The sequence below is a fragment of the Marmota monax genome, unplaced genomic scaffold (assembly GCF_021218885.2).
Source record: "Marmota monax isolate L192 unplaced genomic scaffold, Marmota_monax_Labrador192_F-V1.1 WCK01_AAM20220418_F8-fsc00013, whole genome shotgun sequence".
Taxonomy (NCBI): Eukaryota; Metazoa; Chordata; class Mammalia; order Rodentia; family Sciuridae; genus Marmota; species Marmota monax.
Window position 1 is genome coordinate 24621413 of NW_026692202.1, and position 15404 is coordinate 24636816.

General features: G+C 37.7%; 1 protein-coding gene across 3 annotated transcripts in view; it reads left to right on the top strand.

Moving 5' to 3' along the window:
- Positions 1-15404, top strand: part of Ube3d (ubiquitin protein ligase E3D) — a 161066-nt gene that overhangs the window by 81698 nt on the left and 63964 nt on the right. For 2 of the 3 annotated variants that reach the window (XM_046432132.2, XM_058575920.1), the window contains exon 9: positions 6280-6418. In XM_046432132.2, coding sequence (XP_046288088.1) covers positions 6280-6418 — 139 coding nt within the window. Of the gene's footprint in view, positions 1-6279; positions 6419-9900; positions 10101-15404 lie in introns of all 3 variants that reach the window. The other variant, XR_009225901.1, reaches the window with a different exon arrangement.

The window sequence follows — 15404 nt, forward strand, 5'->3', positions numbered from 1 at the left end:
ATAAAAATAAACATTATGATTATTTTTAAGTTAAATATAAATACATGGTATAAAGGCCAGCTTACCTCATGTTTGTCTGTTTGCAAGTAAATATTGTCTAGAATTAATTGCAGTAGAAGCTTTAATGTTTTTTAGTTTCTGTTGGGAATATTTTTACTAGTTCATTATTACATAATTAGGCCAATGTGTGCAATATTCTGTTCATGTCCTAAAGCCACCTTTTGTTCTTAAAGGTAATTTTTTCCCTCAAATTCCTTTCTTTGTTAAGTTGAAATATGATGTACACACCGTAAAATTGCTGTTTTAAAGGTTACAATTCAGGGGGTTTCAGTGTATTTACAAGGTTTTGCAACCATGAATATTTTTTCACCCCAAAGTATAATACTGTACCCGTTAGCATTCATTTCCCATTGCTCCCTCCTTCTAGCCCATGACAATCTCTTATCTACTTTCTGTCTTCCTGGATTTGCCCATTCTGAACATTTCATACAGATGGAGCTATACAATATGTGGCATACAGAGTAAGGATGATTTAACACATGTCAAGCTGGGCACTGTGACACATGCCTATAATCTCAGCTGCTCAGGACAGTGAGGCAGGAAGATCACAAGTTTGAAGCCAGCCTGGGCAACATAGCAAGACCCCATCTTAAAAAAAAAAAAAGTGTCAACAAGTGTATGGATCTTGTTTAGTCTAGACTCAAACTGTGAAAATATTATTAATGAGTTAACTGAGGAAATTGAACACTGACTACAAAATTGATACTAGAATATTATTAAATTTTTAAGCATAATGAATTATGTGTAGGTACCTCTTCAAAAAGAATCTTTTAGAGATATATGCTGAAATATTTCCTTATGAAATGATATGTTGTCTGTGGTTTCTTCCAAAGTAATTCAGGGTTGGTAGTAGTAGTGGGGATACAGACAAGCAGAGTTGATCATGTGAAAATGATGGTTTGAAATAGGGTGTTGGGTATGCTACTGGACCAGGTCCATTTTGTCTCCCATGCAATATGTCAATCACTGAGATGAGTTTTTAGAAAAAGAAAGAATTTATTAACTGGTAACCATGGGTGGAGATGGGAAAGCAAGTTTCAAATCTGCCTCTCCAAGGGTCAGATTTGTGGCTGTTTATGGGCTGAGGTGTGGGAAAGGTGATTTAGAGTTTAAGAAGTCATCAAGGGTCAGGGCATGGGTCATCAAGCTGTATCAGGTGTTACCATCATGACCCATATATGGAATGGATCTCTAAAACTGGTAATTTTAAAAATTCAACTAAATACAGCAACTACGAGCAGGTGAAGCAGGTCAACTCTAGATGATTTATTTAGGTTTTTCCTCAGTTTAGTTACATGGACCCACTTTTCTTTTCTCTCTCCTTTTGGATATTTGAAATTTTCTGTAATAAAACTTTTTTTAATGTCTGAGGGAATAGCTGGTCTCTTTAGATGCTCTCAATAATATATGTTCAGTTATGATGTTTCCAACAGGCTAATTTTGGTAGGGTGGGTTCTCTCCTTTTTTTTTTTTAAGCAGGGATTAAGTTGCAGGAACATTTGATTCACATGTGGAAGTCAAAATTTTAGTGAGTAAAATTGTGCTCACCAGGTACTGTGTTTTTTGTATGGTTGATATTATAGTCAAAGTCTCCATATTTTTTATTTTATTGAGCATAATAAGGTCAAGAGTTTTGTTTTACCAAATGGGTTCTCTCCTTAATGAACACACTCCCAGTCTTATTCCTACATTCTAAGTCACTGGTGTCTTGCAGTAAAACAGGTATTTATTTATTTTAAAAATCTCTTATTTTTTGGCAAGAGTTAATACATTTAATTATGAGATTGTCTTATGATATCTTACTAAAGTATAACCGTTTTCCTACACTTTTTGATGTTACGGGAGATTTGTCTTGACAGGCTTAGAGTTCTTACCAGCAAAGTTCAAAAGGCATAGTTTTTCGGAGTTATGTACCTAAATTCCATCTTTCAAGAGCACTTTAATTCAAAGAGTATTAGAGACCAGTGTTGACCTTTGTGATTTGAAAAGGTCAAAACTTTCCTTTTAAAATTTTTTGAGAAAATTGTCTTAAGGACACAGTTTATTACTTAATGAACCTGATATTAAAATTTATATAAATTTTATCCTGAAAAATGTACATACCTACACTACTTATAAATTTCAGTATTTACTTATTTACATAAGTAAATACTTATTAAATATAAATTAAAATATTTAATACAACAGATGCACCAACACATTTAGTTATTTCAGAATTTTATGTTCTTGAGAATGGCTTATAAAATTTTTAAAAATTTTGCTTACTTGTACAGCTTATATATTAAATAGTTGCTTATTAATGATTCTAGTATTAAATTATCATTTGCTTGTTTTGCTGTTTTGAGAGCTCAAATTAATGGGCTTATCATTATTGCAACTTTTAAAGTGAATTTATAAAATCTACAGATATGAACACTGTATTTCAATATCTTTAATAGTCTATTTGCCTTCCTTTTTTTACAATTTTTTTTAGTTGTAAATACTTTTATTTGTTTATTTTTTTGTGGTGCTGGGGATCCAACCAGCAGTGCCTCACACATGCTAGGCAAGCGCTCTACCACTGAGCCACAACCCCACCTCTAGGCTACTGGCTTTCTTTGGTTCATCTAGGACTGAAAACTCCACATCATCTACTAAAAGATGAGAAACATGAGATTTAAGTGAATGTTTCCATCTCAAGTTCTCCCATATTGTATCATTTTTCTTCTTTATATAGTATGTTGGACCTTTAAATATTTTAATTTTTAGTACTGAATTGTTATATAATATATACTTGACATTTTAGTGTGTTACGTTAAATGACCCTCATATTTTCTAAAAGTCTATATCACCTTCTATTTTCTTAGGTTATTTTCTTGATATTGATTGGTTTGATTCAGTCTCAATTTCACTGTTTTTGTTAGAAGTGGTAGAAAGTGACTTTTTGTCTCCTTCACGTTGCCTCTTTTAAAGGAGATAGGCCATAGTTGCTTCTCTAGGGAATTTTCTCGAGGCAGAACTTTAGAAACAAGGATGGTATGTCCTCTGCTTGCATTTTGGTCACTTAGACTTAAGGTCATTTGGCTGACAGTTCTGACTTCTTAGGAAAGCTTTTCCTTCCCAGGAAATCACGGAAATAGGTTTCAATTGATGTCTAGTTCATCGTTCCTTTTGAAGTATCCTTCTGGTTGGTGAACAGTGGAAGAGTACTGAGTTAGGTTTACTAACCTATGATGTCTTTGGAAGAAAGCCATAAGTAATCCAGATTTTGCCTTGTGTTTCTTAAAGTGCCTGAATCATTGACAGACATCGTACTGATATTTGAGCCATGGGTGGATAGTTGAGGCAGATACCTTGGGCTTTGTCAACACACATGCCCTGAACTCCACATGATCACTTTGATGATCATTTTAAGATAAACTGAATTTTAAGTGCCTAAGGCCTGGGCTGATAAAATTTAAGCTGATAAAATTTATCTTTTAGTATATTACTACCAAAAGTGAAAGAAAATGATGAGGACTTTGTATTCCAGCAGGCCCCTCCACAGGTGGCACAGCCCACCTCATCCCTGGGGACTCTTACTGAAGCTCTGCAGCTTGACCCACCTGGGTTAGATCTTGGAGATTCCCAGAAGACCTCCAAGGGGCATTCACAGTCCTGGGCAGTGTCCAGTGGCCTTTGCTGAGAAAAAATAAAAACCTTTTTTACTGTACTTAAAAAAAAATTCAGAATGAAAGTAGCTTTGGTGTAGATGGGGGGATGTCTAGGTTAAAAATTCTAAACACTTAAATTATTTCTTAAACATACAAATGTAAATGAAAAAAAAGTCAGTAGAAAGTTAATATGTGAGTGCATCTACAGAAATGCAATTTTGAGGCAGCTTTCTAATCTTTTTCCTAAATGAGCCTACAAAGTTAGAGAAATCCACTCATGTCTGATCTAGAAAGAATAAAAATACTAAGAGTGGCAGAAGTAAGTGTTATAATAGATATAAATATGATATTAGGCAGGTTAGACACAAGGTTCTCAAAAGAAATCATACCTCAGTGGCTCTTGCAAGATGAGTGGAGGTTCATGAGGAAAGAGAGTAGCCTTGCAGGCCCAGAAGACTGTATATGCCATACAGAGCACGCAGAAATGGAAAGTAACAACATGGTGGAGGGCATAAGAAAGTAGGTGGAGAGTGAACTTGGGAGTCAACTGTGACAGAACGAAGTTTGACTTTTTGAAAAGACAGCAGAAATTTTGAGAATGCTATATAATGAGCAAAACCACAGAGATTAATAGTCAATATAAAATAATAATTTTTAAAACACAGAGAAGCATATACACAATGGAATATTACTCAGCCATAAAGAAGAATGAAATTATGGCATTTGCCAGTAAATGGATGGAACTGGAGACTATAATGCTAAGTGAAATAAACTAATCCCCAAAAACCAAAGGCCACTGTTCTCTCTGATATGCAGATGCTGACTCACAATAGGTGGGGGTGGGGGAGTGGGGGTGGAGGTCCACTGGGTAATGGGGGCAAGGGAGGGAGGATGGGAATGGGAAAGACAGTAGAATAAATCAGACATGACTTTCCTATGTTCATATATGAATAAATACATGACCAGTGTAATTCCACATCCTGTACAACCACAAGAATAGGAAGTTATACTCCATATATGTATGTATGTCAAAATACATTCTACTGCCATGTATAATCAAAAAAAAAAAAAAAAAACAGAGAAGACAAACATGCCCTTGCTGAAATTAAATCATTTTTAGGAAAGTGAGCAGTGACCATTCCTGTTCAGCTTACCAGCAAATGCTTCAGAGGCTGTTTAACTCTGCCACCCACATCAGAAATAAATTAGCATAATAAACAACCTGATTGGTGTTGTGGCTGTGTTGAACTGGTACTGTTTGTCATGACTCTTAGTACAAAGCACTAAAATCCATTATGGCCTTCATCACTGATGCCCCTTAAACCTCCACTAGTCACCACTGATTTGGGTTGGGCAAAGGTAGCTTTGCAGAGATGAGTTTATGGAGATGGCAAAAGAATATATGCATCTTTATAAAACAAGTATAAAACATTATATATATGGTTATATATTTCTCTTAAAAATTTGGAAGTGGTAGGAGACACTTCAGTAGGGGATCAGGCAAGAAATAGATAAGTAGAAGAATCGAAAGCCTAAGACTTGTATTATTCTTTTTTGCTGGGTGGGGGAAGATACTGGGGTTTGAACTCAGGGACACTCAACCACTGAGCCACATCCCCAACCCTATTTTGTATTTTGTATTGTATTTAGAGATAGGGTCTCACTGAGATGCTGAGGGCCTCACTGTTGCTGAGGCTGGCTATGAACCCATAGTTCCCCTGTCTCAGTGTCCTGAGCTGCTGGGATTACAGATGTGCACCACTGTGCCTGGCTGTATTATTCTTATTATGTTATTTTCTCATTATTTCCTGATTTTTCTTTTTACTATCTAGTAAAAAGAAAGGAGGCAGAAAACCAGGATTCTAGGCCCACCTTTATCACTTTCTACACCTCTGCCTCATCTCAGACAAGTCCCTTGACTTCAATTTCCTGATCTCTCAAATGAAAGGATTTTCAAATGGGCTCCACAGGATATAACAGAGCCGCTTCAAGGGCCACTCTGGAAGATGAAGGAGGCCTCCTGCCAATGCTGCCCTTCAAACAGAGCAGCTTTGCTTTTATTTGTATTGTAAGTTGGAGCTGTTACAAGATTTAAAAAAAAAAAAAAAGGGATTCTTTACTTTTCACAAGTTTGAAAATCACTGAACTAGTATTTCACAAGGGCCCGTCCGGCCTAGAAACCATTTTGACATCTGTACAGTGGGAATAACAATAGTTCCTTTGCTTAAGTTGTTGAGGTGTGAACAAGATATTCCACGTAGAGCAGAGCATATAGAACATAGGAATCACCGCAATGTGTTAGCCATTATTCCCCACCTCCCTGCCAACAGATCCCACAAAGATAAATGCTTTTGCTATGACTCTTATGCATTGGGTAAGAAATGGTGGCCTGAGAATTGCCTAATCCATCTGCTTTGTACTACCAACATTATAAAAATGTCTTGGACATTTTCTTTGTAAAATTTTAATACATTTTATTTTTGTACATTGCATTTTTTTCTCCCACAACTGAAAGTTTTCTTCTTCTAGATCAGATTTGAAAAATAGTTACATTGCATTTATCAGAGTCAATGTGTTGGTGTTCCAGGCTTGCCAGCTCCTGGGAAAGTGACATCAGTGTCCACTCATTGACCTTGCCTGCTGCAACCTGTTTGGAGCTGCTGTTGATACTATCAAGGAGTAATGCCATCCTGCCACCATCCCTTCGCCAAATGAATTCATTTCAGGTAAGGGATACTCTTTACTAGAGTGTGATTTCTCATTTTAACTTGTAATTGTTTTTTCAAGGATCCTTCACAGGAGATAGCCCAAGAAAATTCATATTTTCAAATAGTAGTAATAATAACATAATGCATGTGTTGCCGTGCCTCATTTTAAGTAATGAACAAATGGAGACTCAGAACTGATTAGGGAGTTGCCTAGCAGTGGCAGAACCCAAGGCTTGTTCTCTGAACCTCCATTTTTATTGCCTCTTATAGAAAAAAACAAGAAGATGTGGCAACAACACTTGCAGATGCCACTTCCCTCCTCTAAGCTTTGCCCTAGAGCAAGGATATTCAACCCCGTTACTATTGGCTTTCCTGATGTCAGCTGCCTGAAATCAAAATCTTTAACCTGGATAGTATCTTCCCTACTCCCATTTCCCTCTCTCTCCTCTTTTAGCACTTCCCACTCCCCTGGATATTTAATTGTGCTCCTGGTACAATGCAGTGCTGCATGTAGATTTACCAGTACGATGATCAGCAGGAAGACTCTCTTCTTAATAGCCATCTAATTGTCTGAGAAGGCAAATGAGAATTAAGATGTTAAGCCAGCACAGTGGCACATGCCTGTGATCCAAGCATCTTGGGAGGCTGAAACAGTAGGATCTCAAGTTTGAGGCCAGCCTCAGCAACTTAGCAAGGCCCTCAGCAATTTACTGCAACCCTTTCTGAAAATGGTGATGTGGCTCAGTGGTTAAGCATTCCTGGGTTCAATCTCCAGTACCAAAAAAATAAAATAAAATTAAGATGTTAACTAGTGGCCTAACTTGTGGCCCTGTAGATACTGAGTATAATTGAACACATCTGTGACTCATGACAATGGAAAAGTAATCACAGGTCTTCAGATGCTTATAGGAAGGCCACATGCATTTCTGAGAAAGAATAAATATGGTTCTGCTTCTGGAGAGTTGCTGACATATACTAAGGTAACTTAAAGAGCAGTAAATATTATTTGGTGTATCTCTGGTATGTGGTCAAATGAGACATCTAAGATTTTCCTAGGAATTACATCTCAGGAAATTGATTTAAAAAATAGCTGCTTCAATTTAATTTATGCCCATAATCTCTTAGAAATCTGTTGCATTGGTTGTTTCTATGATTTTCTGCCTGTTTCTTAGCTTGGGCCCTGACAAAAAGTTCAGTCTTTGGCCTTAGCATGCCTATTTGTATTTGGTGTTACTCGATCAACTTCAATCCTGGACTCTTCATCAAAAGGAGCTGAAGGGACACCTTCTTGTTGTGGGGGAGAGGAAAATGAGATCCAAAGGATGGAGTGAGTTGACCTCAGAATACCTGGTGGATTAGAGACTGCACTGAACTCACCAGGCCTGTGCTAGGGTTGCTCCACCTGCCATGCAACTACAGTGCTTACTAAAGTCTTGGGAGCTGGGGGCACGGGGTGTGAGTGGTGGATGGAGGCAGGATATATCTACTGGGTACATCCACATATGTACCCTTATTTTATAGTAATTTATAATTCTTTATTTGTATACTTCCTTGAATTAGAAATGATTTAAAATTATGTGATATCAATCCACATTTCTTCTAAGTTTTACTCCATGGATTAAATAGTGCATAACACAAAAGTTTATGTAAGGCCACAAAGTTTAATGGAGGGAATTACAAGAAACTTAACAGTAGTTATTTTGGGGGAGTGAAGCTGGAAGACTATTATTTTTTATTTCCCTGTCTCTCTTATGTACTGTTAGAAAACTTTATACCAGGGGTAAGCGAGCAGCCAGAGAGATGATTCTGACTTCGAGGAGTTTATGGCATATTGAGGGAGATAAGGTAGTCGTCCGTGTGTGATAGAAATTGAGAGTACTTTTATTACAAAGTAACCTCAACACAAGTGTTAAAGATACTAAAAGCAAAAGAGTAATCTAAACCAAGTTTGAGGGATTTGAGAAGAGGGCTAACCTGTATTTCTTCTCCATGAGACAGAAAATGTCTTGTCCTCTGTAAGTGCCCTCCCAGTCTCATGTAAACACAGGTGCATGAAAGCCCCTGTAATTGGTGGCATCAGTATGCTCTCAGCATCTTTAATCAGAGGAGCTCCTAAGCAGTTTGGATGTTAACTGCTCATTGTCCTCTCTTGGTGATTGTACTGCATCTGAGTTTAGGCTGTTTGCTGAATGTTATTGTCAGGAGCACATACACTGGATTGAGAAATATAGAGAAAATTGGCAGAATCTTATGAGGAATGTCTGCTAAAGTTTCATCTCTGCTCTTACCCCTGGAAAGATGTATTTTTATCAGGGACACTCCAGGAGTCAGCTTCCCTATGCAGGTCTTCACTCTAGACAAAGGATCAGTTAAAATGAGGAAGGTGTCTTTAGGGATTTGGAAGAGATGCTCTGCCTTTCCATCTTTGTGACACCTACTTAATCATTTATTATAATTGCAAGAAGTAGGGACACTATTTGCCTATATTTGAGATTTATTTTTTTAATTGGAAACTCACTTTCATGTACATTTTTTTTAAAGAGCTATTTTGGCAAGAGCTGTAAAGTAGTAGAATGACACTTGTTACAGATACTATCTTTACATTTCCAATTCTCTTACTTTTCAGGCTGAGGTAGTCACTGTAAAGCTGTTATTTTAGGATTTGGATGCCACTCCTGCTGGAGTTGTTATTACTGCCAAATCCCAAGGGGAAGGGTTTATCTTATTAATGAGAGCTATTAACATATATGAAATTTTGCCTTCTTGAATTACTTTATAACATTTCTCAGGCCAACAGGGATAGCTTTTGGTGGTAGTATTATAATTTTAGCTTCTACTCGGTTACAGCACTGTAGTATCCATAGTGTGACTATCAGCAAACAGAATGCAGGATTTGGTTCAGAATCCCTGACATATTGCTAAGTGCATATGTACTGTAGTTGTTGCAGCTTCAAGAAGAGGGATGGACTTATCATTCCTCATGTCATACTTATTCTTCCATGGCTTCCTATTGCAATGAGAATAAAATACAAACTCTTTATCTTGGCCTGTGAGGATGGGCACCATCTGGCCCTGCCTCCCTCTCTAGCCTCTTCTCTTACTTTCTCTTCTTGTCCTTTACTCTGATCTAGTCACACTCACTAGCCTTTTTCCCCCTTCCCTATCACAGGCTGGTTCTGGCTGTAGCATCTGTGTACTGGCTGTTGGCTCTGCTTTGAGGAGACTATTCTGTATGAGGTCTTCACATGGCTGGCTTCATATTGTCCTGCAGGTCTCAGCTCAGGTGTCTCCACTCCCAAGAGGCGTAACCTGTCTCCTTCACTGAATCCCTTTCTCCCAGTCACCATTACTTTATAACTTTCACCTTTTTTTTTTTTTTTTTGGCTTAGTACTTTTATAATTTGAAATGATTGGATTCATTTATTTGTCTTTTTCCATGACTAAAGTGTGTCTATATGAGAACAGGGAGTGTCTATTTTTGTTCAATATTGCACCTACAGAACTCAGAGCAGTGCCTGTATGTAGAGAGCAGTTGAAAAATGCTGGATGACTAGATGACTGGATAGATGCAAATTGGCATGGCCATGGGGCACCCTAGGAATCTAAAAGACTGAGCTGGAGGGAAGCAGAGGCATGAGTAGCATAAATTCAAGGACAGAAGCTTCATCCCTATTTCTACTGGAACAAGGCTAGACTCAAGGTAAGGTCTAAATTTGAGATATTTCAATAAGTTTGAGCAAAGGTGGGTATAGGCATTGAAATTGCAGCCTGGGGCTTTGTACAAATGAGAAAGACTTGATGAAAAGTTTAGCCCTTAGAAAGATCTGGCAAGTCAGACCAGCGAAGTGCCTGGCATGTAGCACAGGACTCCTTGGGCATTGCAGATCACAGCAGCAGAAATGGGTCAAGCTTTGATGCCAGAAACCAAGGCAGAGGGGTATCAGAGGGCTTCCATGGAGTGGGCAGAAGGCTTCTTTGGAGTAGGCAGCTTGCAGGCTGGCATGACCATTACTGTTACTAGTTTATTCCCCTCTGCATGCTTCAGAATTCTAGGGTGAGGAAGTACAAGGTCATTTCCATATCCATGTTGATGGGCAACTCTGGTTCCTAACCTGAAGTCCTTTGAGGACAGCTTTGAATCTGATAGGGCCTCTGACTAGAAGGTAGTACTTGAAGAGAAATCATGTTGGAACCAGGACTGGGCAACAGCTGCTGGTTATCATGGTAACTGCATTTTCCCTAGAATTCTACTCTATTAGGGCTAGAAGGACTAGCTACTCTACTGACAGGGAAACATACAGAGGAAAGTTAAATAGACATTAGAGACTAAAACTGACTTGTCAGTAGTGCTTTTTATGATACAGAGGGTGCTAACTTCTTTTGGGGGGTTGAAATAAGATCTTCTTTCTGTACTAGCACTTCTCTATTCCATGGGACACATGTTCCTTAGGATGCTATTAGTTGTTATAAAAATAGATATTAATCATCAGACTAATGAAATTAGAATAGCTAAAATTTATGGAGTCTTTTCTGTATTCTAGGTACTTTTCTCTATGATTTTCACCTATTAGCTCATTTCATTTTCAAGACATCTTCATAAAGAAGATATATTATTATTCTCATTTCACATGTATAAAACTGAGCCAGAGGATAAACTTGCCCAAGCTCACACAGAGCTAGTAAGTGGAGGGACACGAGGTACAAAGCCTGGTTCTAGAATTTCCCATTCTTAACCACTGGATAATTCTGCTTCTTTTAATAAGTTTGGTTAAATGAAGTTATAATTTTTAAAATATAAGATTTTTTTTAGGGTATTTCATGTGCTTAAAGGCAGTGTGACACTATTGCTGGAGGGATATGGGAAATATTATTTCCCAAATGTACTTGGCATCAGAGATAATTGTTCTAGGGGAATTGTATGGAACTGATGTTTTGTTCAGATGGGGAGACAGTGTTCTGACCCACCTCTATAAAGATTTGGGTGACCAACACAGAGTACTCTTCTGTACATTCTTGGAGGCAGGCTTGTTCATTTCTGCAGTTTCAGGGCTAATTGCCATGAGGATACCATTTCTTTCTTTAGTTACTAGTCAGGGCCACTTTGGTCCAAATGGTACAATAGGAAAGAGATCTCCCTTTGACATTCTTTTTTGGTACACACAGAATCAGGCCAGAGGCCCAGAAAGTGCCTGAATGGATTTTGCCTTCCCACCCTGCACCTGCCCACAGGTCTATTTCAACTGGTTCTCCTCCAACTTAAACACTGTGTATTTAGGTATTAGCATGGCAAAGGCTCTCCTAATAATTTGACCCATCTGGTTAAACTCCACCTCCCTCCTAATTTATAGCTTGACTCCCCCACTGAGAATGCTCAAGAGGACTCTTTTTTTGGAGCCATGCTTGACTGAGAGATTCAGAGGGAGTGTTCCCTGGGAGTATTCCACAGCTTGGGTGCCTAAGCTTAGGAAACCTTTTGTATTCAGTCTCATGCCTTACCTCATTAACTTCAGCTCTGCACAGCTGCTCTAAGCTGTCCAAATGGTGTAGATGGAGTTTTCAAGGACATCAAGTCCAGGAATTAAGCTTAAAAGAAAAAAAAATCCTAAGTAGATTTCTTGCATTCTATAGCAATTTTGAGTGTTTGCACAAAAGATATCCTTTTAAAAATCCTCACATCAACTCTCAGTTTAAAGATTAAAAAAAAAAATATATGGGCAAGTTTATATAATTACCAACATGCAGGGCCATGTTTTAAACCCAAGTCTTATGACTATATTATTTATTCCATTTTATGATCAGGAAAAAAAATTGCCAAATGGTTCTCTTTGATAGTCCTGGGTCTTATGCATCTTATTTTTACCATCTGGCAGCAACAGTATCTCTCTTATTTAATATTCATTAGAGAACCACAACCCTCAAACTGGGAGCAGTGTGAGTAACATTCTCAAACTTTGTGGATCCTGGCAAGTAAGTTTTTCTTTGTGAAATTACAGTTTTATGTATATGCTGGCTGGTTTAGTAATAAGGTGGAAATATGTAGAAAAGAAGAACAAAACACTTTATGGACTTTTATCGCATTGGATAATTAGAGTTGGCTAGGGATATTTCAGCTCAACGGATTTGAAACTATACAGTGTTCAGTGGAGAAAGTGAAGTACTTGAAGCTTTTTGAAAATGAGTCTCCTATACTATTCTAGAGCAGGAGATTGACTGTGTTACTTTCATGTAGTTTAATTTCTAACTTTAAGAATCTACTGATTTCCATCATATAAAAACCATTTATTAAACTCTTCAGCTATTTAGAAATTAATCATTTTACAAATAATTTTCCCATCCAGTTACTTTTTTACTACCTATTAATATTTGAATCCAGGGAAGAAGAAAACAAAGTAAGATGTAAAATTTGATTAGTTACTCTGCCATTTGTTCAGCGTCTCAGGTGAAAAACTTTTATGATATTGAAGCTGGAATTGTTGGCTTAAACTTAGAAACTTTAAATAAAATAAATAATTATATATATGTATGCATATAATGTGTGTGTATGTATATATGTAAAATATTTCTAGAGGCTCCTAGAAATAGTAGGTAGGCAGAGGAGGCCTGGGAACTTTATAGATGAATAACAACAATGAGTTAAAGAAAAGAGGAAGTGAAGTTTTTATCTCTACACCCTTTTCTTCTGTCTACTAAATGGCTTCATCTGACAATTACATGCTATGAGAAAATTATAGCCTTTATTATTTAAAGTAACAATTCCAGACAACCAGGGGCTGCCACAGATGTAATCAGGAGGCAGATCTGCCTGCACGGAAATGGACAGACGCTGGCCAGAGTATCTGCTCAGCTCTGGTAACATGTGTGTGCATCCAGGAAGGGAGTAGTGTTAGCATACTTGTCCCCAGATGTGCTCACCTTCTATTTTTCCTGATAAGTCTTTGTCCTCAGTGGGCAAAAATAATCAGGAGTCGAGTGCTAGCTATTATATTTAAGGAATGCAGTCTCAAAGGTAGCGATTACTGCTCTATTTTCAATCTCTCTCCTCAAAACAGATTTCTGAGAATTGCCTCAGCAATTTGGGTGTGAAAATATGTTGCTGTCTTCATTCCTTTCTGCCCTGAAGGGCATTCTGTGGGTTGGGGAAATAAGCAGGTACTCTTGGTTGAATACAGTTTTCCAGCCTGAATTGTCACTTCTTCCTACTCCTTTCATAGTGGACTCTACTGTCTGGCTATACTCTACAGAGGGAGAGGAGAGGAGAGGTCAGATAGAGAGTCTGGAGGTTAGGCGGACATTTAGCTGTAGCTGTCTTATCCTGTTGTTCAAGAGGTTTCTTGCCCTGCCCAGATTTCCACCTCACACCCTACTTCTCAGGCATTTCTGTCCCCACCAAGGATTCAAGGCAAAGCTGGACACTGTCCTTCTCTAGCACTTTACAAGGGAAGTCTGATGGGATTGGGGGTGCTCTGGCCTTGGTCTTATTGAGGGAAGCAGGAAAGAAGTATCGTCCACTGTCCATAGTTATGGCTCCTTTTTTTAAAAATAAGTTCACTTTTTTCTTGATCCTCAATATTCTATCTTATGTTCTATCTTATGAAACAAAATGTAGTATTTTCATTAGCAAAATAATATTTATTTTACTTTTAGCTTAAAAATATAGAATCTTAAGGTTGAGTCAACCACTGCCTGATCCAGTTCAGTCTATCTGCCGGTTATGGTGTGTTGGGAATGAAGGCCTGGTGGCAAGTCGTGGCAGGTTTCAGGTAGAGTTTGTTATTTGGGGTCACTCATGGCCTATGTACCCCAGTAGCCATAAATATGAAATGGATTGGAGAGGACTGCACAACAAATAGAGTTTCTCTAATTTTGCAATGACATCAATAATGGTTCTTACATGTCAGTGTACATGGAAATCTTGCTTTAAATTAAGATTTCTGAGTGACAGCTGGGAGATTTTTGAATCAGTAACTCTGGAATGGAGTTCAGAAATCTGCATGATAGCAAACAACCATAGTATTTCTGGTAATAGGTTTTTAAGAACCAAACTATAAAAAACACTTACATGATAATAGCATATATCCCCACTAAAGTATAAAATGAAAGGAAACATTTATTTTCATAATACCAAACACCTTGTCACTAGTTCACATATTATTAATTATTTTAATTATTTTCCTCATGTTCCTTATTAATCTTCATTTCACACAGTCCTTAACTATTGAATCATTGTCACAAAGTTAGTATTTTTTTTTACATGGTTTCTTCTACCATACTCCGGTTCTAGAAAGAACTCAGGGGCTAGTTACCTCTGAAGTTCATCTGTGAACACCCATTGTCCCTGTTTCCCCGCCTCTGGGAGTCTTCCTTCTTTCAGGGTTGCATGACCTCGGTAGCTCTCTCCCTTCTCACAGCAAGTCTACTGTGGGACAATTATTCACACTGATGGAGGACACTCAAGTTCTAATCTTAGATCTGACACCCACTGGTCTTATGGTACCTATATAGTCGGGTAACCTCTGTAGATCCAAGTTTTCATCTGTGTAATAAGAGGGTTGGTTTAAATTATATATGTGTTTTAAAAGTTCCTTTGAAAGTAGAGACACAACAGTCATTTTGTCTATTCCTAGCTGTTCCTGATTTATTTGCTCAGCTTGAATAATATGAATAATACAACTCAATTCTCTTTTTTTATTAATTTATTTTACAGTAGAATGCATTTTAACACATTGCATACAAATGGAGCACAATTTCTCATTCCTCTGACTGTATGTGGTGCAGAGTCATTCCAGTAGTGTAAGCATATATGTATATAGGGTAATAATGTCTGTCTCATTCTACTGTCCTTCCCATCCCCACACCCCCACCACTCCTTTCACTCCCCTCTACACAAACCAAAGTTCCTTTATTCTTCCCTATCCCCCCTGCCTCATTATGAATCAGCATCAGAGAAAATATTTTCTTATCAGAGAAAACATTTGGCTTTTGGTTTTTTGGAATTGACTTATTT